This window comes from Manihot esculenta, chromosome 13 (genome assembly GCF_001659605.2).
Source record: "Manihot esculenta cultivar AM560-2 chromosome 13, M.esculenta_v8, whole genome shotgun sequence".
In the NCBI taxonomy this organism is placed as follows: Eukaryota; Viridiplantae; Streptophyta; class Magnoliopsida; order Malpighiales; family Euphorbiaceae; genus Manihot; species Manihot esculenta.
Genome location: NC_035173.2, coordinates 35,527,662 through 35,552,173, shown reverse-complemented (window position 1 = coordinate 35,552,173; position 24,512 = coordinate 35,527,662). Strand labels below are relative to the sequence as shown.

General features: G+C 34.8%; 1 protein-coding gene across 2 annotated transcripts; it reads right to left on the bottom strand.

The window, feature by feature from the left end:
• Positions 1 to 20,384, bottom strand: LOC110629833 (homeobox-DDT domain protein RLT2). 2 transcript variants are annotated; one of them, XM_021776987.2, is made up of 18 exons: positions 19,556 to 20,384; positions 18,847 to 19,323; positions 17,073 to 17,152; positions 16,490 to 16,918; positions 16,325 to 16,414; positions 16,069 to 16,233; positions 15,707 to 15,929; positions 14,660 to 14,760; positions 13,341 to 13,427; positions 13,097 to 13,249; positions 12,840 to 12,995; positions 9,808 to 10,017; positions 9,040 to 9,729; positions 8,413 to 8,958; positions 7,412 to 8,035; positions 7,206 to 7,310; positions 1,906 to 2,169; positions 1 to 1,077 (listed from the first exon to the last, which is right to left on the bottom strand). In XM_021776987.2, exons 1-18 carry the CDS (start codon positions 19,704 to 19,706, stop codon positions 301 to 303), a joined length of 5,328 nt encoding a protein of 1,775 aa, XP_021632679.1. In that variant the 5' UTR covers positions 19,707 to 20,384; the 3' UTR covers positions 1 to 300. The 2 variants fall into 2 exon arrangements, with proteins under 2 accessions (XP_021632679.1, XP_021632678.1); XM_021776986.2 differs by having other exon boundaries at positions 1 to 1,080; positions 19,556 to 20,372.
• Positions 20,385 to 24,512: the final 4,128 nt, after the last annotated feature.

Sequence of the window (24,512 nt, the reverse complement as noted above, 5' to 3'; positions counted from 1 at the left end):
TAAAAAATCCGATGGTTTTCTTCCATTTGATATAAATGGGTGTAATAAGAGCAATTTCGAAGCAAAACCTCTTCTTCCTCTGAAAGAGCTTCAGAAGACTGGTTGGAAACTTCGAAGAAAGAACTACTGATTGTTATTCAATTTCAAGTACGGTGGAGGTGCTATTGGCTATGCACAATTACTGTTTTCTTCTATAAATTACATCTTCAAGTTCTGTTAGTGCAGAATACTAAAGAATACAAATTACAAGTAACTTCACTCATGCATTTAACATTTCTCTATGCCTGCTACCTTACTTGTCTAGTCACTGAAATCTGAAGATGTAGATCCAATGCCTTCTTCATCTGGGTCCCCATTCTGTTCCCTCATTTCATCCTCATCTGAATCCCCATTTATATATCCCTCCACTTCCATATCCCCTTGCTCATCTTCATCTTCATCTAATTCATCTTCTTCATCGTCATCATCTTCATTCACATCTATATTATAATCACTTCCCTCGAGCAACTCATTGGACTTGCCATTAAAACCACCTCCATAGTCGTCAACTGCAAGATCATCATATTCATCTCCTGTAGCTTGACCATTGTCATCATCATATTCTGATTTTTCTGAGCTACTGCTCAGATTTTCAGCATTCTGTAGTTGGAATCTTGCTTCATCACCATTCCAGTCATCTCTTTCCAATCTCCTTGGTGTTTTCTCATAGATTGTTTCTTTGGGAATTTGGGGCTCAACTGGTCTCTTCACTTGTTTCTGCCTACTTCTAATGCTGCGACGACCCCGCTTACGCCCTCTTCTACCACGCGATTGTGTTTTCCATGAGAGTACTTGGCCTAATCTGTCATTATTTGTGCTCATTCTTCTCTTGCTAGATTCTGATCTTGAACCAGTAACCTTTCTCTGGGATCTACCCCCACGGGTACGACCACGACCTCGGCCTCGAATCCCCCGCCCACGACCCAATCCAGCTATGTCAACCCAACTCTCTTCTTGCAATAATCCAGCTTGATGAGGAGGAGTTTCAGCGGCTTCATTATCTTGGGTATTCTTAGCAATGGCAAACTTGGAAGGAAGCTTCTAAAACAGGGATAAAATCGTCAGAAGCTGAACAAACTGTCAAATTAAATTAAATTAAACCATTGCATTAAAGATCCAGAAAGAAGATCCCACTAACATATGAAACCAGAACTAGCACTATGGACATCTGAAAACTATGATATATCAATGTTTTACACAAACACAAGGCCCATTACTTCATTCTCATCCAAGTAGGCGGAGATAAGTTACTAAATGGCTACTAGCTTCTCAACTTTGACCCCTCAAAGCACTCCTAACTCTCCAGTTTCATAGATGAAACAAGGAAACCCACACCCATCTTTGACTGGCTCCTTGAAAACTATAGGCACCTGAGCTAAACCATGACAACAATGCACCATGCAATTCCGGGCGGATGCCCAAGATTATGGATATTTGAAAACCAGGCTTTAAAATCAGAAATTTAACTTCTGCCTTGACTATAATTAAGCTGTAAGCCTGTAAACATCCTTGTCCAACTATCACTATCACCCATCTCTTTTGCATGTGCTCACACAACATGAAACTTTAAATTTAGGGCGTGCTTTGGGAGTAGAAGCAGCCATTCTATTCATGACATCGTCAAACTCTTTACAAGTAGTGCAGGATTAAAGCATTAGTCATTTTCTGATTGCAATTTTCAATAAGATGCAAAATGAATTGCAAGAAGACAACTGATGGGAAGAACCACTTCACTTCATAACAGCAGCCTCTAGTTTGAAAAGCAAATAATCTTTATACCGAGAGAGAAATGTAAGTGATCAAGAGAGAGAATCTATTCCATATCATTCAGGATTAGAGTGATGCTCTGTCAGAAGGATTACTTACAATGAAGTCTCCATTGCCTCTGTCCTTCTGAGACTCCACTTTTTGATGCAGTGTGTATGAAATGGATGAGTCAAACTCCATGATCCTCAGAGCGGCAGCTGCTGTGGTTCGTGGTAACCATGGAAGAACAGTAACTTTTTCCATTCCATAATAATCATTTGCAGCAAGTCCAGATGGATTGTCTGACCCTAAAAGTTCACTGGTGGTTTCAAAGCTCGAGGACAAATAATCTCTCTTAATGGAACCCTCCAACAGTGTCAGAACCTGAGGAAAAATATGGTGTTCAAAAAGGATATTCAAAGAATACACAAACACAGAAGAAGGAAAATTTTAGTGACCCAGGTAATTTGCGTAAAACCCAGTCACATTGAAAACCATGAACTCATAATCCTAGGATAGATAAGTGAATGCCAAATTATATATGCATCACACACACAAATACACAGTATGAGGAAAGGGGCCTGCAAAATTACTAAAAGCCTACAGACTCTCCTATTGTTGTCTAATTAATTTTTCTCTCTTATAAATTTATTTTAGTTTTAATTATTTAAAATTTTACAACAAATTAAATATTTTCATTTCGTATAAGTCAATCTATTCACATTAAGGATAGACTGGTTTGTTTGACTTGTTAATTATTTAATGATAACGACAAAAAGGGATCCAACAATCCACAAAAATGTTAAAAAAAATTAATAAACCCAATTCATGTGAATATATTTTAATAATTTAATAAGAGAAATAACTTAGAGAATATTACTTTGATTTGAAACAAATTTACATTAAATCACAATGTATATTTACTTCCTTTCATTTCCCTACAATTAAATGATCCTTCTTTTTAAATAATTTGATTACATGATATATTAATCTTTTCTTTCTTTTCAAATTTTTCCAAATTCAGTATTTTCTACTTGTGTTTATAACCAATGATACATGTGATTTTGTAACAAAAGTGACCGGGAGAGAAAAAAAATCACCAAACAGTTCTTTTCTGCATAAGATAACTAAATAAATTAAAATATTGATTAAGATTTTATATATTTTTTCCAAGGCAATAAGTAATGTGATTTGATTACAATCCATGCAATATACTTGCAACAATAATGTCATCTTTAATATTCCTTAGTGCATAAACATCTTCATTGAATATGGAATTTCTATTTCTATTCCTTTGGTGCTTTAGAATTTTTTAAATGAGATGAGGAAGTGGAGATTCAAACCCCCGACCTCTTGCATTAGAGGCAAACACTCACAATTGAACTACTGGCTAAATAGCACAGCTTTTGTTTCTATAATCTATTTACTATATATTGACTTATTTGCTTATTTTAGTGATATGATTTGATTTAATTACAAATTCTAGACATAAATTAGATCTTAATTATCTCTATAATTATTCTTTAATTATTTGCTTTCTGTTTAATTGTAATTTTTTGTGTATAAATAGTAATGTAAATCACTTGTAAAGGCTAAGAGTGAAATATAGAAACACTCTAAAATTCTTCAAAATTCTTTCCTAATTTTAGCATTTAAATTCAAATTTTCCTCTTTAGGGTTTCAAAATCTTAGATTTACCTTTTTGATATTACCCTATCTAGAAGCCTTTCCACCTCTCGCCGCCGGCACCATGAGAATCGCTGGATCATCGCCGGTTTGACCCCCCAACTCCGACCCAGAAAGTCCCGCATGTGAGGCTCACGCGCCCTCCCTTCCCAGCACGTGAGACATCGTTCAATGCTGCTTGGCTGCTCCGATCACTCTGGCGCTGATTCCAACAGTCTTTTCGGCCTTCCCGTGCCGCTACCTGGTCTTTTGGTGATTCGGTTGGGCTCTCTTGTGTGTACAACCTTGGGTACCTCTTATTCTTTCATGGTTCTTTTATTTTTACTATGACAAAAGGTAAAAAGGTCTCAATTCCTAACTCTGATAATCATTTCTTGCAAATTCGTCCCGTAAAACTTTATGAAACCAATTAATTTGCTTGGTCAAGTTCTTGTTTGTTGTTTATCAAAACTAGAGGACCGCAGGACTATGTCACTAGTAAGAAGAAGCAACCGGATGAAAGTAATCCAGATTTTCCTCAACGAGACTCAGATAATTGTCTTATTATGACATGATTACTTAACTCTATGCAACCTCATATCCCTAAGTCCTATTTTTTAATTGATACTGTTGCAAAAATATGGAAGAAGACTTTGTCCTTAACTTATTCCATAACTTATTCTAAGATTGAGAATGATGCACAAATTTATGATATTCAAAATAAGATTTATGATACTAAGTAAGGAGAAATGACTATTTTCCAATTTTATTCTGAGTTATGTGGCTTATGGCAGGAACTTGAGACAGACTGTACTGGAGATGCAGTCAAATTACGGAAAATAATTGAAAAGGAATGGGTCTATGATTTTCTTGCAGGGTTGAATATCGAATATAATCCAATTCGGGTCCAAGTGTTGAGGAAAAACCATTTTCCTTCTCTAGAAGAGGCCCATTCCCATGTTCAACAAGAGAAAAGTCGCCGACATGCTATGCTCTATACTGCACCAGTTGAAAAAGCTGCGTTAGCTACTAGTTTGAGCACACCGCAGCCTCCTAATTCTAAGAAAGATCACCTGCATTGTGACTATTGTGGAAAACCGAGGCATACCAAGAAGACTTGCTGGAAATTACATAGTCGTCCCACTAGAGGCCGTGGAGGAAAACGATGTACCTCTAGAGCTCAAGCTAATTTAGCAAAAACTATAGAAGAGCCCTTTAAGGAGGCAACAACTACTAAGTTTCTTTCCCCTAATGAAATTCAGTGTCTCAAGCACCTCCTGTCTTATATTGACACCTTTTCCTCCTCTAGTGCTACATCTAATTTTGTAAATTCAGGTAATGCTTCCTCCTCTTCTATTTCCCATGTGTCCGATCTACAGAATTGGAAGAAAGCTCTTGTAGATTCTGAATAGAAGAGAGCAATGATCGAAGAGATGAAAGCACTAGTTAAAAATGAGACCTAGGAGCTTGTTACTCTCCCACCTGGGAAGAAATTTATTGACTGTAAGTGGATATTCAGTTACTCACAACTCTTAAATGCTCCAATGATTTAGATAAACCCATTGCACAAAGAAAAGATATCAAATCTTGTACTAAATACTCTATTTCTAACACCCTATTTCTAATTTTGTTTCTTATGAATTATTGTCTTCCTCTTGTAGAGCCTTTGCCTTCTATTTCCCCTGTGTCCAATCTACAGAATTGAAAGAAAGCTCTTGTAGATTCTGAATAGAAGAGAGCAATGATCGAAGAGAGCAATGATCGAAGAGATGAAAGCACTAGTTAAAAATGAGACCTAGGAACTTGTTACTCTCCCACCTGGGAAGAAACGTATTGACTGTAAGTGGGTATTCACAGTGAAACACAAAACTGGTGGCAAGATTGAATGGTTTAAGGCCAGATTAGTTGTTAAAAGATTCACCCAAACCTATGGAATGAATTATCAAGAAACATTTGCCCTAGTTGCAAAAATGAATTCAATCAGAGTCCTATTATCTTGTGCAGCCAACTTGGACTGGGACCTATTGCAGTTTAATGTGAAAAATGCTTTCCTCCATAGAGATTTAAAGGAAGAAGTGTTCATGGAGATCCCTCTTGGGTTCGCTGATGAGAAGACACAAGAAAAGGTGTGCAAGTTAAAAAAGACTTTGTATGGGTTAAAACAATCTCCCAGAGCTTGGTTTAACAGGTTTAGTAGAGCCATGATGTCCTTTGGTTATCAACAGAGCAATACTGATCACACTCTGTTTATTAAACATCACAAGAGTAAGATCACGTGATGACAAAGAGGAAATGGCTCAACTAAGAAGGTTGTTAGCTCAAGAATTTCAAATCAAAGATCTAGAAAAGCTTCAATATTTCCTAGGTATTAAGGTGGCTAGATCAGAAAAATGAATCTTTATCTCCCAAAGAAAGTACATTCTGGACTTTTTGGAAGAAACTAATATGTTAAGAGTGTAAACTAGCAGAATCTCCCATTGAAAGTAATCATAAGATGCAAGCAGGAACTGGTGAGTCCATGGATATTGGAAGATACCAGATATTGATAGGGAGGTTGATTTATCTCTCACACACTCGACCGGATATAGTCTATACTGTTAGCTTAGTCAGCCAATTCATGCATGACTCTCGCGAGACTCGTATGCAGGCTGTCATTCGCATTTTGAGATACCTTAAGCCTGCACAAGGGAAAGGGCTTTTTTACTCTAAATATGATCACTTTCGAGTTGAAACTTTTACAAATGCAAATTGGGCAGGATCTCTCGATGACAGGAGATCCACCTATGAATACTGCACAGTTGTGGGAGGGAACTTTGTTACCTGGAGGTGCAAAAAACAAAGTTTTGTTTGCTCGGTCAAGTGTTGAAGCAGAATACAAAGTAATGGTCCAAGGTGTGTAAACTTTTATGCTTGCAGAAGTTATTGGGAGTTGAGATTGCCCGAGAGAGACATGATAACTTTGTAATGTGACAATAAAACTGCCATCGGTATAGCATAAAATCCAGTTCAACATGACCGAACCAAGCACAATGAGATTGATCAGCACTTCAATCTTTAATGAATAAACGGTGTGTTGAGCTTAGTTCATGTGACTTCTACTGGACAACTTATGGATGTTTTCACTAAAGGGCTCAACAATGGAATCTCTATGCACCAACTTGAGGGGAGAGTGTTGACTTATTTATTGATTCCAGTGATATGATTTGATTTAATTACAAATTTTAGGCATAAATTAGAATCCTTAATTATCTTTGTAATTATTCTTTAATTATTTATTTTCTGTTTAGTCGTAATTCTTTATGTATAAATAGTCATATAAATCACTTGTAAATATCAAAAGTAAAATATAAGAATACTTTAAAATTGTCCAAAATTCTTCACTATATATAAGTAAAGAACAAAACGGACTATCCAAATTCCTTAAACTTCGATCATTGAACTAAACTGGAATTGAATAGAATCACAATTATGATGTTTAGATTGAATAAGTATAAAATTGAGTTACAAATTTTAATTTTATCCGAATTTCATTTTTTAAATGTCCCATGCAACTTTTTAAACATAAAATAATATAAATTAAAAATTTGAGAAAATTTTATTGGATTAAAAGCTCATAGTATTGTGTATATCTTGAAATGCAATTGCTTAAAAATCCAAAAAATAATAGTCTCTCGTTTGGAAGTTGAAAAAAAAAAGGAAAAGAAAATTTTATAGTATCATCACCATCTTATAATAAAGAAAAGAACCAAGCAGACCTCAAGCAAGTCTTCAGCTGATGACGAGGACTGCAGCTTTGTTCCCCATGATTTTCGATAACCATTAGTCCAAAAAGGTTGAAGAGCTTCTGGCGTCAGAGAGACCTTCAAACACGCAATCCAGATTGAATAAGCTACATTCCAGTTGCCAAATTTTCATTCACAAATAACAATAATAATAATAATAATAAAAGGCAGGCGATCACCTCAATCAAAGCTAATTGCAATTTAAGCAACCTTATCCTCAGTGGAGAAGATGAACCATTAAAATTATAGTCAAGTCCAATCTTCAGTTTCTCTTCACGAGTCGAGTGTTTAGAAAAATTGAAGTCACTCCCAGAGTGCTGATATGTATTATTGCAAGAAGGACAACAGTCATCTTCAGATAAATAAATATCATGGCAGTAATCACAAACAGCAAGCAGTTGTCTGCATCTTTTCTTTCCATGCTTCATGGCACATAATGTTGAAGAATTAAAACACTCTTTCCATATCCACTTCCCAAAATCTTGATATCTCCTCAAGGCATTATTCCTCTCAGTTTCATTTCTTCCAAGCTCAATGGAAAAAGATGTGCTCTCAGACATATCAGAATCTACAACACATATAGTGCTGTTTGGGCTATCGATACCAGTGCTGCATTCAAGGCCAGTAACCACTTCAACTGCTTCTGCTTTAACACTTTCCCCACTTTGTCTTTCTATGCCAGCACACTGCATGTTCCTCCTGACAGCCTCCTTAAAGGGCATCTCAATCTTTTGTAACATCATGTGCAAGTAGGATTCCCGAACACCACGTACATCCAAAGATGCAAACAGAGAATCTAATGCCTGCATGCAAATTTTTGGAAATAATGAATGCACCGAAAAAGCAAGTGCATCCGGCAGTTCCACAAAAAGGGAAGATGAAGGGGAACGGGGAAAAGTAGGAAAAATAAGACAGAAGAAGGTGCACCAGTCATTGTTGCAGGGTTAAGAATAGTAAATCATACAAGCCCTGCAAAAGACACATATTGCATGTGGCAGACATCTCTTGCTTTTGCTTCCATCAAAAATTCTAGCAGAAAATGAAAGTAGAAATGTGTGCCACAGCCAGGATATTGCAGATACAACACCATGCACAAATGCACACACAAGATACATTCAGTATAGTATTGCTCATATATAAATTTTCAAAGCTAATGAGTGAACAAGAAAAAAACTGCTACCTGCTCAGTATCAATAAGCCTCCAACGACCATCATGAAGCTCAACAAAGATCCTGCCGCATCCAGGGTCATTGCAAGAAGCAGATGCCACAAACTGCCAGTATCGATTACGTCGACGATCTTGACCAAGAGGCAATGATCTGTACACATACATCTCTTCTGCCTTGTGACCAATAAAGGATTTTAGCTGTGATCTTGACTTGTCAGCAGCAAGTCCTGGTTGCTGATATGCGAGATTATCTGGACCTGCAGAGAGATCTTGCATGTGCATGTTCCCTTCAGAAGGCATATTATTTGGATAAGTCATGTCATTCTGTGGATCATCAGATTGTTCTTGCTGGGCGGAAGCATTCATAGGCATATCAACGGTAACCAATGGGCTTTGCCTAACCTCAGCTGTAGAAGTTGTAAGATTAGTTTCCACCTTGTTTCCAGTAAATGATGGATAATGCATCCTCGTCACATACTCTTCTTTCATGCGACGTTTATCAAGTTGCGCCTCTGCCCACATTTGCTTCTTCAAAGCATTCGCTGCTTCTAACCGTTCCTGAAATTCCCTCATTTAAGAAAATATACAAGCAAATTGTGTAATTTTCAAATTTTCACCAGGAGGAATAAGTCATTATACCTCGAGAACAAGCCGGATTGAGTTTCCTTCAATTGCCACACCAATCAACGAAACAAGTGCATTAAGGCGTTCCTCAACACTTAGATCAGAGTACTCCCCCTCCATCAGTCCCTGAACCCATGGTTCACCTAGGTTGCTTTCGTCAATATCTGCATCTTCTTGTTCAGTGTTAGTGGGTACACCAAGAAAGTCTCCAGATTGATCAATGGAAGAACCGACATTTTTTGCTTCATGAGTGCCTTTAGAATGCATTGAAGAGAAACCCTCACCAAGATTCTGAAGCCCAACTTTTGGAGTCCTCATGACATCACTGCCCTCCTTTCCATTTTCAAACTGAGTTTTTGCATTAAACTTGTTTGCTTCTGGAGAATTGTGATCCTCCTTCTTAGGGTTCAAGTCAGTACCAAAATCATCAACCTCAGGATCATCTGCAACATCACTTTCAGAATCTTCATCTCTTTCTGCTTCATCAGCATCTTCTCCATCTACAAAACCACTTTTAAATATCCGTATTCTTTCTCTGGCTGCAGAAAGTATTGCCTCAGCATCCACTGGGTCCTTCCTATATGCAGGTCGCACACAATACGTTGAAGGAGCCGTTCTCTCAAAAAGTTTTGAATCCCTTGACAAAGCAGCAGCAATTGAAGCTTCTGGTGTCTTGCTTGTTGTGAGATCCCTCAGTCCAGATCTCTTTAATTAAAAAAAAAAGGCGCCAGAAAATTAGGGTTGGGAAAGCAAGAAAATATGAATAGTTATTAATTAAATTACCTGGATCTTTTCTGCAACTTCTAATATTGTCAGACCCTTGCTTCCTTCAAGAGACAGAACATGGAAAGCTGCAAACTTAACAGTACCAGGTGTCAAGCAATGCCTAGATCTGCGATGATTAGAAAATCCTCTTTCTTGCATTATGGCAACAGCATTTTCAACTGCTGCACCATTGCGTAAGTTAGTAATCACATCTTCACCATCATTACCCTGAATTTAACACCAAAAAGCGTAAAAAACAATAATCAATTGAAATCAAACACAAAAAAGAAATACACTTAGAATTGAGTGAAAAACAAACATATCAGAAACATTCAAAATTACCCAATATAACAAATTATCTCTGATTGTTATAGCTGGATGCCAAATACGGCAACCATCAGAGTAATCAACCTAAGGATTTATTTTCTGCACAAGAGAACAAAATGCCCTCATATGATAATCTGTTTTCCTTGACAAAACCTTTAATCTTAACAAGCACAGGATTTTGCTCATTTGAGAAATCCTTTAATAGCTCTTACACTGCAAAAAAAATGCAATGCTTTAAGGCACTAGCATAATTTGGACAACCCTAAGAACCAATGGAATTGACTTGCCATTTTCAGTTTGGTTGATAGGCAATTTAAATAGATAACCAACCCAGTCACGAAACTTTCAGCCAAACTCAATCCAAGGAGAGACCATCATGTCTATGCTAGAAACAAGCATAAGATTCAGTGTCAATTAACTGTGGCTTATCAACCAAAAAAGCAAAAGTGAAAGCAAACTACTGAATTGGCTTGAAATTACCATTAATAATGAATTAAATTATCTAATGGCTTCAATTTCAATTGTTTTACAGGATGGCATGACAACTGATACCATTAGGGATGAGCATTAAACGGTTAAAAATGTAGAAACAAACCAAACCAAACTGATTTTTTTATTCAGTTTGGTTTTTGTTTTCAATTTTAAAAAACTTTGGTTTTTTGGTTTGGTTTGGTTTGGTTTGGTTAATTAAGTAAACACCGAAATAACCAAATCAATTTCCTAAAAGTGCTGCCGCTTTATATATATATATATACACATTACTAAAAACCCTAACTCTCCTCATTTGCATCTTCCAATCCACTGTCCATAGCCCTACCTCACCTTCCTCTTCTTCTTCTTCTTCTTATCCTTTGATTTGCTCTTTCTATTCTTCTCCTCCTTCAATCTGCTCCTTGTCTTCTTATTCAATCAATTATTTGATCCACCCATCTGCTGCCCCAGGCTCCCAAAACCCTCAGGTCTGGTTCTTTTATTGGTTCTCCTTGCAATCGTGCCTTGAAGATTGAGATTTATGTGGACAGCATGGAGACTCAAGTAGTCATGGAGAGTGGAGATGCAGGTCTGGCCGCCTCTGCTCCTTTGTTCTTCTACATGCGCTCCATAGGGCTCCACGCCTCCTCCACCTCTGCTTCTGCTCGAGCTTTGACAGTAGTTGCATGTGGATTTGTTGCATTGTTATAAATTTGATTGGTGTTAATTTTAGAAAGAAAAAGACAACAAGAAGAGAGAGAGAGCAATGAACATAAAGGCTACATCTTTCATTCACATCACTTGCAACTTAATACATAAGCTTTCATATTGATGATGAAAGATACAAAATATAGTTCCACAAATTACTCCTAAATTATTGATTTTGGTGAATGTATAAATTAAGGAGATTTGTCTTCCATTATCCCTTGTGAAAACAACTTATCCATACTTTAAGGAGTAATCTTCACCTTTAATTGAAAAAATTCTCATAAATTCTAATACTCCCTCTTGATGAGATTTTTCTAAAGTTACAAAATCAAGCCATTTTTTTAGTAGAAAATGTGGAGCATATGTGGGCTTAACACACCTTTTGATCTTATAGACTGAGCAAGCCAACACCTGGTTTTGCTTCCCTGATGGGTGGTGAACGTAAAGGTGCTCTTCTCTTATATATATATATATAAGTATTTTTTTTCTCGAGAAATGGAGGAGATAAAAAATTGAACAAACAGAATATGGACTTTAACCCTTGGCTCTAATGAAGGAGAAGTAGAGAGGAAGGACTTCAACCATTGGCTCTTAAATCATGAAGGAGAGAAGAGGAGCTTGAGAGTAAATCTCACAGCTTTGATATCTCAAATTCACAAGGCAAAATAGCTTTTGAGACTCAAACCCATAGCTTCGACAAGGAGAAGGAGAATAAGAAAGGAGAAAACCCTTTTTTTTAAGGCTTCGATACCATGTTAATTTTAGAAAGAAAAAGAGAACAAGAAGAAAGAGAGGGAGAGAGGAATAACACAAAGGCTACATCTTTTATTCACATCACTTGCTACTTAATACATAAGCTTTCATATTTGTAATGAACGATATAAAATATGGTTCCACAAATTACAACTAAATTATGGATTTTGGTGATTGTATAAATTAAGGAGATTTGTCTTCCATTATCCCTTGAATTATGGAGACAACTTATCCTTACATTAAGGAGTAAACTTCACCCTTAATTAAAGAAAATCTCATCAATCTAATAATGGGTAATTTTGATTGTATTTGTGGTGGGTCTTCTGCTTTTGGTAGTTTTTGTTGTATTTTCACATTAAGTTTGATTAGCTCCTCTGTGTACATCCTATTGTATTTTTTGAATTCTTCGTTTGAATCTTTGTATAAATTTGATATGAGATTTGATACATAATTCGGAGGGTTGGGGGGGAGGTTAGTGCGCCTAGTATTGGGAATTTGGGGAATGAATTTTTGGAAAATTGTCATTATCTCTGTCTCAAAACTGACGGTTTTTAACTGAATCAAATCGAACCAAGTCAAATCGGTTTGATTTTGTTCTTCTGTCATTTCGGTTCGGTTTAGAACCGATCCAACCAATTGCATAGTCCTAAATACAATAACTATAAAATGCTTATTGTTAAGAGTAACACAAGAACATATTATTAACAGTTCTGATTTCTGAAAGAACACCTCAGCTTTCACAAGACACATTTCAATGTTGAATAAGGGAAGCTGATGAAAAAGGTAAGCACCTCATTATCATCACGGATATATGCCTGCTCTACATTTCTTTTCTTCAGCTGTGGCCCAAATCCTGCAGATAGGGCAAACTGTCGCAATATTTCAGGCCAGGTTAATGGACTTAAGTGACGTTGCCAGATGCGTATATCAAAACCCCATGCATATGCCTGACACAGACAGCCAAAAATAATTTAAGATGAAAAACAAAGGATCAGCTGAAAATATGAAACTCCCACAGTAATCTGAGAGAGAGAGAGAGAAGACCTACCCCTTCAACAATCTGTGGATGTCCACCACCTGGATTAGCAGCGCTGTTCTGATTTGCACCCAACCCAGTGGCAGGTGTCCTTGCAACGTCCTCAATATCTTTAATTATGGTTCTTAAAAGTGCAAAATGAATCTCACCTAGTAACCTTGGATCCTGAAAGAGCAGAAAAGGAAATGCATATAAATCCCACTAAAAATTACAGCTTAGCTCATATAAATTTCAATAACGATAAGAAAATTCTCACATAATCATGAAATGCTTGGACAAACTCATCCAGAGTGAATGGCCATATCCCAAGGACATCTGCAAAAGTAATCAAGAACCTCCAAACCTGTACATTTACAAAGTATTTCAAGAGTCTTACAAAGAGCAAAAAAGAAAATAGGACAAAAAATTTGATTAAAGAAAGGCATTGGCATTCAAATCCAATGCCTTCAAAATGTTGGATTTCCAACCCCAGTAATCCCCTCCAACAATGTAATATGCCCACATCAGAAAAGAAAGAACTAGAAGGAAAAGAACACAATGTTCATAATGGGGTATTAAAGGTTAGCACACCAACGCGACATGAGGTCTAAGAGCCTAGGCGCGTAAGGCACTGGTGCACGCCTAAGAGAAGCGAGGTGTAAAAATTAAAAAAATGTGAATATGCCATCAAATTTCAAATAACAAAACATATAGTGCCACAATACTAAGCAAAATTCGAAAATATAAATTTGCAATTTAAGTAAATAGTCACAGTCACACACGACTCTCAAATAAAAACTAATCTTCAATTAATTAAATTCGTATAAACTATTATTTATTACATCCACAATATGGCATTTTCAGAATTTAATTCCAGTAAAATTTAATTTATTAATAATTTCCAATCTTCAATTTGTTATTTGCCATTGTAGTATCTCAATTTCACAATATTATTCAGCTGGCATCAAGCACAATCAAGAAGCAGGGCAGAAAGACCAAAAACTTAACAATCAACTTAGACCATTGAACAAATAGGCAGCAGCAGATATGAGAAAGACAAACCAAAATAGCAAGACTAATCATTGGACGAACTTAATGCCAAGACAGCAAGGAGAAATAGAGCAGCAAATGACAAAGATCAGCCAAAATTTCAACTCAAAACATTAACTTAACGTATGGCCATGCAAGAGAAGCCATGTACTTACACAATGGACTTCTTTCATCTGCTGTAATTAGAATGCAAAAGGTATACTTATGAATTACATATGGAGACTTGGAAGGGAAAAGATGCCCTTGCCTAAGGTAAATGGCCATTTTAACACCCAAAAAAAGTATGATTGGCATTCTATATATTTTAAAACAGAAGGTGGGTCATCCATTTTAATCTTTTTCTCTAAAGCAATCACTTCGGTCCATAATATGATGGCAAACAAAAGATTAGTGTTACAGGCTCACTGCTTAAAAGAAAATTTTGCAATGAAAATCAATTGGTATACTTATAAAACAATCTTACTGTGGTATGCTGATCATAATCAGTATCATCTCCTAATCAGGAAAAAAGCAAGGCAAAGAAAGATTTGGACCACTGAAACTCACCATTAGAAGATTCCCTACATTCTCTTCAGAATCACTCCAAGGTTGAACTGCAAAAGGCCGCTTTAATAGCACAGATTTGGGAGGGAACCTAACCAGCTTATCTATGAAAATCAAAATATGAAAAACATAAGCTCATAAGTCGTACTGAAATCAAAATTCACCTATAGTTCAACCCTATAAGCTTCTCGAACATATCTAAGCATGTCATAACAAATATCATCACTTCAGGTTCTGACTTATGGACCCATTTGATTAACAATAACAGGAAACCAAATCCTGGCCTCTAATAGCCAGCCCAATGTGGGCAACTCAGACAGCCAAAGCATTTCTATTCCTGGTTTCTCATTTCCATTCTCATCATTCCAAGCTACAGACACCTCAGAAATGGGAATAAATGCACATTCCCCATTGACGGACATTCATTCTAGATGACCACACAAGGCCTAGAGTTAGTGTTTTGACTAATTCTTAATAATTCACTATATATCTGCAAGAACAAACAATATTAATATTCTAACAGATAAAGCTGAATGTCAAATGACACATGTGCTATAGTCCTACTTTATATGAACATTTGAAATGTACCATCACATCCTCTAGTTTAGTCCATTACTTGAATGTTTGCAGACAGCATCAGAAGATATCAAAGATAAACTTTATGTTTTACTTTTAGAATTAATAGCATAAATGGCCTATGGTGCATGAGAATAACCACTCATCTCTTCCTCTTAAAATGTTCATTTTTGTCTCTTCTCTTTTATTTAGCCAGATAAGACACAAGAATATACGGGTAACTGAGCCACTTCCAGAATTACTAATGAAGGAACCTGGGATTAGCACGTTAGAAAAACTTAGGAGCATACAAGAATTGGACAGCAGTCTTCAGAAGAACATGAATCCATTAAACTACCACTTCATTGTAAATGGCATAAAATTCAATCATTGAGAAGACCCATGACAACAATAGAAGTTCACATAGCCCAAGGACAAAGTTCTTATAAGTAAATACACATCTCTAAACTGAAACTGAGGTCAGATATAACCAACCTCTAAATGAATCAAGATTCTGCAGAGTTTCAAAGCTAAGAGAAAGAATTGAAGGCAATCCCTTGGTTGAGGCAGCCAATTCCATGAGTTCTAAGCGTTCATCCTCTATTAGCTCCATTGACTCTTTAGCAATTCTCCGTGCAATTGCTCTCTCAGTAGCAGCTTTTTGTCTTGCTGCCTCCTTTTCTCTGCGTAGTTCTTCTTTTTGTCGCATTTTCTCAGCCTAAGTACAAAGATTAACCAAAATGTAGGGATAAAATCTTATGCATTCTCACATGGAAACATACGTGTGGATGGCTAAGCATCATCCACACATGCAAAGTTATAAAAAGAAAGCATGGAAATGGGGTTTCTGAACTTACTCTGATGGACTCCTTCTGCAAGAATCTCTCCCTCCGCTCCAGTTCACGCCTTTGCTCCCTCTGGTACCTCTCCTCTTCCCGCTGTTTTTCACGCAAAATCCTTTCTTCTTCCTTCCGCCTTTCACGGTCATGCCTTTCCATTTCTTTCCTAATCTGCTCCTCTCTCTGAATGTATAGTATACACAAGTAATGCAACACCATCAGAATAAAACTTACAGGTTATAGAAGAAATGATATATGGACAGTTAGATGGGACCTTTCGCCTCAAGAGATCTTGCTTTTCAAGCTCTTTTCGAATCCTCTTCTCATGAGCTTCAACTTCACGTGCTATCCTTGCCTCCTCACTCTGCAAGAAATTAAATAAGAAAAAACACTGGTACCAGTCTGCAATATGAAATATGACAGAATGCAGAAAATCTACCTTCCGCTTCCTCTCAATGCGCAAAATATCCTCATCATGAGTAACTCTCCTATCAGATGGCACAAATGGATTGTCCAATGCAGTAATTGGGAGAGCACCAAATTGTGAATCCACACCAATATTAGTTAAGGAGGTCTTTCGCAGCATATTATCATATTCTGCTGTAGCAGATGGCAACAGGTGGTTTTGCCTGCCTTCTTGGGGCATAAGATTTAGACTGGGCAACTGACTTGGAAAACCATAACTGGAGGGCACTTGCTCATTTGCATGCACAAATGGCCGGACTGTCGATGATGCTGCAGTCTTGGAATTATGACCGTCAAGCGGTGAACCGTATTGGTAGGATGGGGCAACTCTTTCATATGCTTCTCCTCTAACAGTCGGTTGCTGTGGAAGGAACTGGTACTCATGCACAGGTCTAGTAGCACCCTGAGTATGAGATGTGTGGACAGAGAACTTACTTTTCATATAAAAATTAGATATGGGCGGACAGTATTTAACACATGGAAAGCATAAATAGCAATATCAACTCCATTGCTGTCATCATATCTACCAATGCATAAATAAAAGACTGCAGCCTAACCTTGACAGGTTTCAAATCAGGTCGCTCATACACAGTGGCCTCAAAAGGCCGGCCAGGCTGCTTCTGCTGCCCAGCTGAAGCTGTTCTCAATACCATATGAGAAAAACTATCAGAATTCAATTTCAGCATTCTATCAAAAACACGTACAAAGAAAGGCAACGTGAATGTGCAAGTCAAAAGGCAGCATGATCAATGTTTCAGTGAAAGAAAAGAAAGAAATCTTTAAATTGGATGGAACAAATAGGGATGCAATAAATAAACATAGATCAAAGGACTTGTCACCAGGGAGTTAAAAACCTTGATTACCTCGCCTCTTTATGCACAAAGTTACCATGCATGTGAATTTCTCACTTCACTGATTCCATCTTCTCACAATGGTTGCTCACTATATTCCATTAACATGCCGCCTCCCAAGTTCTAACCCCAATACTTAATAAGACATTGGTCCATCTCCCTTAACATTCTCATACAACATACACACTTGCGCGGCATCCATTAATAAGCAAATCCTACTAAGCACAGCTGTAATGTTACTCTCCAAAAAAAGTCTCCCCTCAATTTCATGGAAACAAATCCTACTAAAAACTCTAAAACATGTCATCAGGACCACCATCACCCACCTTTGTGCAAGGGAAAAAATACCAAAAAATTATTCCCCCCATCTCTTTCTTGAAAACTGATATAGGAGCAATAACAGACAGTTGTCAAACAACCAGTGGACTTTAATCGATCCAGTGTTCAGATATTTTTTAAAATCTATGTTTATCCATCTCAAATTTAGAGTTAGCAAATATACATTCTTTTTCCCTTCTTTCTCATGTTCAACCTCTTTAACTCAGAATCACAAATCAGAAATCAAAACTTTGGAAGAATCCTCACTAACTAAAAGCAAATCTTTGTCTGTTCAAAGACACATCTCGAAAAAAGAAATAATATGCAATGTTGCTATTGTATTCCAAGATGATCATTGCACCACAACATACCAACTCAAGGAGTGATGAAAAAAACAAAGAAAATCATATTAACATAGGACTCTCTCTCTCTCTCTCTCTCTCTAATCAGATGGAGAAATTTTATATAGGCCAAATTCAATGTCAGTACTTATGTAAGAAAAACAATGTCATGTAAGCTTCTGAAGTAGTCAAACTTCACCTTAGAAATTTGAAAATTTTATAGAAAGGTTGTCTGAACTGGGAAACCCAGCTGCTAACACTTCTTAGGCATGTGATTTCCTCATTTCATTATAATTTGAAAATCTTGTTATAAAATTGCTTCCACAGGTAGCCCAAAGAAATTCATCAACTATGGATGTGGCTAAAACACATATCCCTCCCTACTTCATAGTACACTGGCAAGTAATTAGTATTTTATATTCCATTTAAGTTATGCTTTCTTCATTTGCTGATCTAAAAAACAAGGCACAGAATGCCTCATCTGAGTTAACATTATAACTTAAGCCATATAAAAAGCACCAACATCATCTGTAGCTGACATTTTTGCATGGAAAAAAAAATTCCATAGATTCATCCTCTCCATCTCATTGACAGTGCAACTGTCTAATGACTAAAGAGTACATGCATGATGCAACAATGTTCCACGCCAAACATATATCATATATCATTCTGCTCACTATTATCTGTGATGTTGTACTAACTAAAACTGCTGAGAATTCTCAATTAAAGCAAGTTTCCAATCTATAAAAAGGAATTCAGTTTCAATGCATGATCATCAAAAATGAAAGGACCAAGTTAAGGTATCTAAGAACCAAATATACCTAGAGGTGCACCAAATGCATCTGGTGGCAGGGGATCAAACTCCATTCCAAGAATTGGACCATCCTCTCTCAGTGGCTCTCCCAACTGAGCTTCCACAAATGCTATAGCTCTAAGCTCTGTTATGGACTGCTGTGGTTCATAGTACCTCTTCATTGCTGACATGTCAGCACCAATCCTCGGGACAGCCACTCCCGGAGTCCTGGCAACCAGCCGTCGTGGATCCATCCCATGACCAAATGGACTCGACCCTGAAGCAGATACTGACACAAGTTCATTTCCAACCTCAGTCACCGGCCCCATTTCCTCCCCAGCCGGTGTTGCAGAAGGTGCTGGTGAATCCTTGTTTTGGCGCTTCACTGACGGCGCCTTCCTGTCCTTCAAACGCCGGTGGCAGAACCACATCTGCAACTGGCGATCAGAGAGACCTAATTGAGCTGAAAGCTCAGCCCGTAACGACTCTGAGGGGTATGTCTCCACTGAACGAAATACAAATTCCCAACACAAATAAGCTAAAAATTTGACAAACGCCATAAGGAGAGGAAATATACAAGTTGAAAACTAAAGAGCAAGCATTCAACTATACGAAATCCAAATTTCGAACCAGAACAGAAAGAAAAAAAAAATTAATACAAGTAAACATATGACCTCTTAAGCTCAAAAGAATTTAAGTAGTAAGCTGCATTTCAAAAAGCATCTAAGTAAACAAACCAGCATAAGTTCTTTCCAGAATCTCAAGCTGAGAAGCAGTCTTCATTTTCCGCTTAGACTTAACTTCGCCTTCAGGAGGCTTCTTCTTCTCTCCTTCCACAGAACCACCACTACCACCATCACCAGCAGCAGCACTACCATTTCCGTCCATTGATGAAAACCCTAGAAGCCGAAGCTACCAGATTGAAATTAGCAATTAGAAATTAGCAATTAGCAATCAAGCATAGAAAAAAGGAGGAGATCGAAATCGAAGCAGAGATGAAGCTTAGTTAAGGAGAAGACGAGAGAACATCAAGCTTGATTGATTGATTGATTCACACAGTTTCATTTGGTCTCTCTTTCCTTCTATCTGTAAGCTTTGAGAATAAAAATAAAAATAAAGAAAATCAAAGATGAGATGATGATAGTGTGTGAGCAATTGGTGCGTGTGATTGAGATGTGCGGTTGTGAGATTTGGGAATATATATAAACAAAAATCATCTCAGTAATAAATATACTAATAGAAAATTAGAAATTCTTCCTCTTCTTGAAAATGATAAATAGTTTTTTGATTTTTCATTTAATTGAAAACTACTATCATATGAACGAGCAATTCTCTTTCCCATCATTTTCGTTTTTTCAATTTATATTTATAATTTTTTTGAAATAAAAATTATTTTTTTCAATAGAGAAAGAAAGGAAGAAAGAAATATATAGAGAGAGAGAAAGCGTTTGGTATGGTATTTTGTCAGATGATGCTTTTGGGAAGTGAAGAGAGAGTGGGAAGAGATTTTGATTCATTCGCGAATTGGTTTTTATTAATTTTGGTTTTTTTCTAAGGGACTGTTTGGATTTTTTTGTATAGAGAGGAAAGGAGACGAGAGAATGAGGTTTTGGATTCTTTTTTGGCTTTTGGATTTCGTAAGTTCTTACAAATCGAACCATTTCCTTTTCGATTTCTAGTCTACGCTCTGTCTTTCTTTTTATTCCCATAGACTACTCGTGTTTTCTTCACCACTTCAACCTAACGTTTCGGGAGCGTGCATTCACGCTTTCTTCGCATGGATTTGTTTAGCTAATTGCTTTATTAATCATAATAATTAATACTCTTTCCGCATAAAAAAATAAATTTATTTTCTTTTTGAAATGATGATTTTATTTATTAATTTTAATATAATTTTATTTTATTTATATTTAAAAATAAATTTTAGTAATTTTAAAAGTAATTTAATAATTTTTTTATCCATCATTTGATCATAAACTTCAATTTTCTTTTATAATTTTCAACTTTACTACCACCTAACAACGAAATGCTTCAATATCTCTTAAATAAACTTTTATTTATCATTAAATTTTATTATTATAAAAAAATTTATTCCTAAATATTTATTATTAATAATAATTTAATCTCTTATTATTTATCTTTTTAACTCTTTGATTATCAGTTAAATCAGTAAAATTAAATAGTAAAAATATGCGATGCACTTAAAATTTTTAAAAAAAATTACTATTTAAATTCTGTAATATTAAAAAATTAACTAATTAAAAAATTAACTAATTAATGTATTAATTTTAAAAAATATATTAAAATATTTCTATTATTTTTAAAAAATTATCAATTAGTTAATTATTTTATTATTTAATTTTTATAATTTTAAAAAATTTATTAGTTGATTCATTAGAATTTTAAAAATTTTGTTAATTAAATTAATATATATTTTATTTTATAATAAATTTAGATTAATATATATATTTTAATCAGACTGAAATTAAATTAATTTATTCAATTTCAAACAATCATTTTTCTTTAAAAGAGATACTCTTTTAAAAGAAAATAATATTACATTAGCTTGAATTAGTCAAAAAATTGAAATTGAGTGGATTTAATTCCAAAAACCCTTGTTTTGAATAACCAAAATCAATTATTCTGGATTAAAATCAGACCAAATCGATTGACATGTCTAACCCTAATGTGGGTTTGGTTGGGTACATTAATTTTGGTCCTTTGATAATGAATTAGCTACCATTTCTATTAAAAAAAAAAAAAGTACATGCAAATTTCAAACTTGTCATGTTGTTGAAAATTGACCAAGCTTGCCCTCAATTTTTATGATAAATTATTATGTAAACGTTCACCCTAAATTACATAGCGAAAACTTAATTTCAATTTTTGATAAAAAAATTCACTTAAATTATTATTAAAAAATTAAATAAGATATTTTATTTATAATAATTTTAAAATATAAGCCATGTTATTAGTTTTTTTAACATTGTTTGAGTTGATTTGATATTTGAATGATTATTAAGAGGTAAATTTGAAGCAAAAAATAAAATTAATTAATTTTAATTATGTGATTATGCGATATGATTAAGTCAAATAGGAATAAAAATTCAGTTAAGTACTGTCTTATTCAATATTTATTCAATTACTCTTTAAACTGTAAATACAATATAATTATTAGGTTCAGTAATAATATCTCTCAAACTAATTTTTACCGACCGTCGATGATGAAAATTAAAGATAATCGACTGTGGACCACGAAAATTAAGATATTATTATTCTTATATAGAAGTAAATTTACTTTAGTATTTTTGGCATAAATTATTTGAGGTAAACGTTTTAGTGCAAAATCTACTAAACAATTCATGGTGTTTAATTTGTTAACGTGGGCTTAACTCTTGAGTGGTCCACTTTTAAGAATATTAAGTAGAGATCTTAATTTTATTTGATTAATTTAGATTTCATTGCCTCTCTTTAAGGTCTATGTAAAATCTTTTATGTAGTTGAAAATCTTCTTTGCTTTGCATTCCACTCTTGACTTCTACATTTTATTTGTTATTTTATTTCACTTGCCCTATCTTTTGAAGGAATGAAAATGATAATTGCTGTGGAAATGCCAATCAAGTGCATTGGAGTGTGAGATATAGGAGTAATTAAATATTAATTTTAAATTAATTAAAATCAATTATATAATTTTTTTACTACTTAACTTTGTTTGATACTAATTTAGATTAATTTTTAAAAATCATAAATCCACCTTACATATAAGAGACAATAAGGCATAAATTATTTAAGTAAATTTATTATAGGCATAACAAATTAAATAATTTATTATTTAATTTATGTGGTATATAAAAAATCACTAATTAATTTTTAATTTTAAAAAATATATTAAAATGTTTATAAAATATTAAAATATTTATTAATCAGTCATTCATTAATTTTAATCATTAAATATTCTACTATTTAATTTATATAATATAAAAAAATTTATTAGTTGATATCTCAGTATAAATTAATTATTATTTTTTAAATATTTAACAGTTAAAATTAATAAAAAAATTAATTAATAGAATTTTAAAAATTAAAAGAATATTTTAATATATTATTTAAAACTGGTAAATTAATCGGTAAATTATCACAAAAATTAAATAGTAATTTTTTTAGTAAAGTAACTATAAATATTGATTATACGAGATTTACATGAAAAATAATAAAATTAGTTACAATATAACTCGTTTACCCACAATTAACAATTAATATTATTTTAATAAATAATTAATTTTAAATCGTTATACAACGTGTGGAAAAATTATAAAAAAAAAAAAAATCTTTGTGAGAGGAGATTTAATTAAACTAAGACAATATTTGAGTGGTAAATGATTAATGTAGTCAGAAATGTTTAGTTATAAATCCTTTACAAGACTAAACTGTATAACTTTAGAGTGACAGAGAAATTAGACAAATATGTAAGAATATCTAAATGTGATACTTAAAATATTACAGAAAATTAACTAATAAATAATTATCACGTAATCATTAATTTAAAATACAAAATTTGACCTATACAAAAATATCCACTCTTTTATCGGCTAGAATAATGCTTGAATTTCTCCATAATAATTATTGAGTTAAAATTAGAAAAATCTAGCTATAAAATTTGGTGATTACAATTAATAAAATTTTCATTGAAAATTATGAAGAATTTATTTATAATTAAAGTAAATATTATATTTATTGACATAAAGCGAAAATTGTCTACCCTAATGATTCATCTTTTATTTTTTTCATTGTCATTTCAAAATATATATATCATAAATGACAAATCCATGAGATAAGAAAAGATAATTTTTAGTAAACTTTCTCATAATGAGATAATTTTTAGTAAACTTTATTATGATGTTGAGATTCAGCGAGGTGTTCAAACAAGAGCATTTAGATAAAGGTCTTATTTGCTGAGTCGATCATCATTCTGTGATTGGTCCATTAGATTTCTCTATACTTGATTTTAAGAAATGAGATCTGTAAAATTAAATGGTCGGGAGAGAAGTTCTCAATGAAAACCTGTAATACCCGGCTAGACTCCGGTATCGAAATTCCTACCGTCCGGTGGGATCTCGGATGTCAGAGACCTCTACAGGGGTAAAATTATGTTTTCATAAAATGTTTTAATGTGCTTTATGATTTTAAGTAAGAAAGAAATTGAAATTTGAATGAAAAAGACCATGGAGGCATTTCCAGGTTCGGCCGCCGAACGTGGGATAGTTTAGGGGGGCAAGTTAGGCTTCCGAAAGTGGCTCAGGTTCGGCCGCCGAACTTGCATGAGTTTTGGAGGCACTTTAGACTGCCAAAAGTGGTCTGGCCAGCCCCTATATAAGGGCCCCATGGCCGAAGCGGGCGAGTTTTCTCCCCATTTTCGGCCAACGGTGAGTCCATGCTCTCCCATGGTCGTTTTTGACGATTTTCCTCCAATCTTTCAAGTTTTAACAAGTTTTAACTTGGTTTGAAGATATTTGAGCAAAAAGAATGAAGTTGGAAACTTGGAGACCTCAGGAGCTCGATCTCTCCCATCTCCGAGTTGGATCACCTCTTCTCTCGATCTTCAAGAGGTAAGAGTAGATCTCTAACTCATTCTATGTTTTAAACAAGTTTTATGTGATTTGTGGGGTAGAAATGCATGTTTAGGTTATTTTTGAG

Excerpts from the sequence above, each read along its gene's own strand:
- LOC110629833 (XM_021776986.2), bottom strand. The coding sequence starts at position 19,706 with ATGGACGGAAATGGTAGTGCTGCTGCTGGTGATGGTGGTAGTGGTGGT. Across the intron at positions 9,730-9,807 it reads AAGTTGCAGAAAAGATCCAG|AGATCTGGACTGAGGGATCT; the intron begins GTAATTTAATTA and ends TTTTAATTAAAG. Across the intron at positions 2,170-7,205 it reads CAGCTGAAGACTTGCTTGAG|GTTCTGACACTGTTGGAGGG; the intron begins GTCTGCTTGGTT and ends ATTTTTCCTCAG.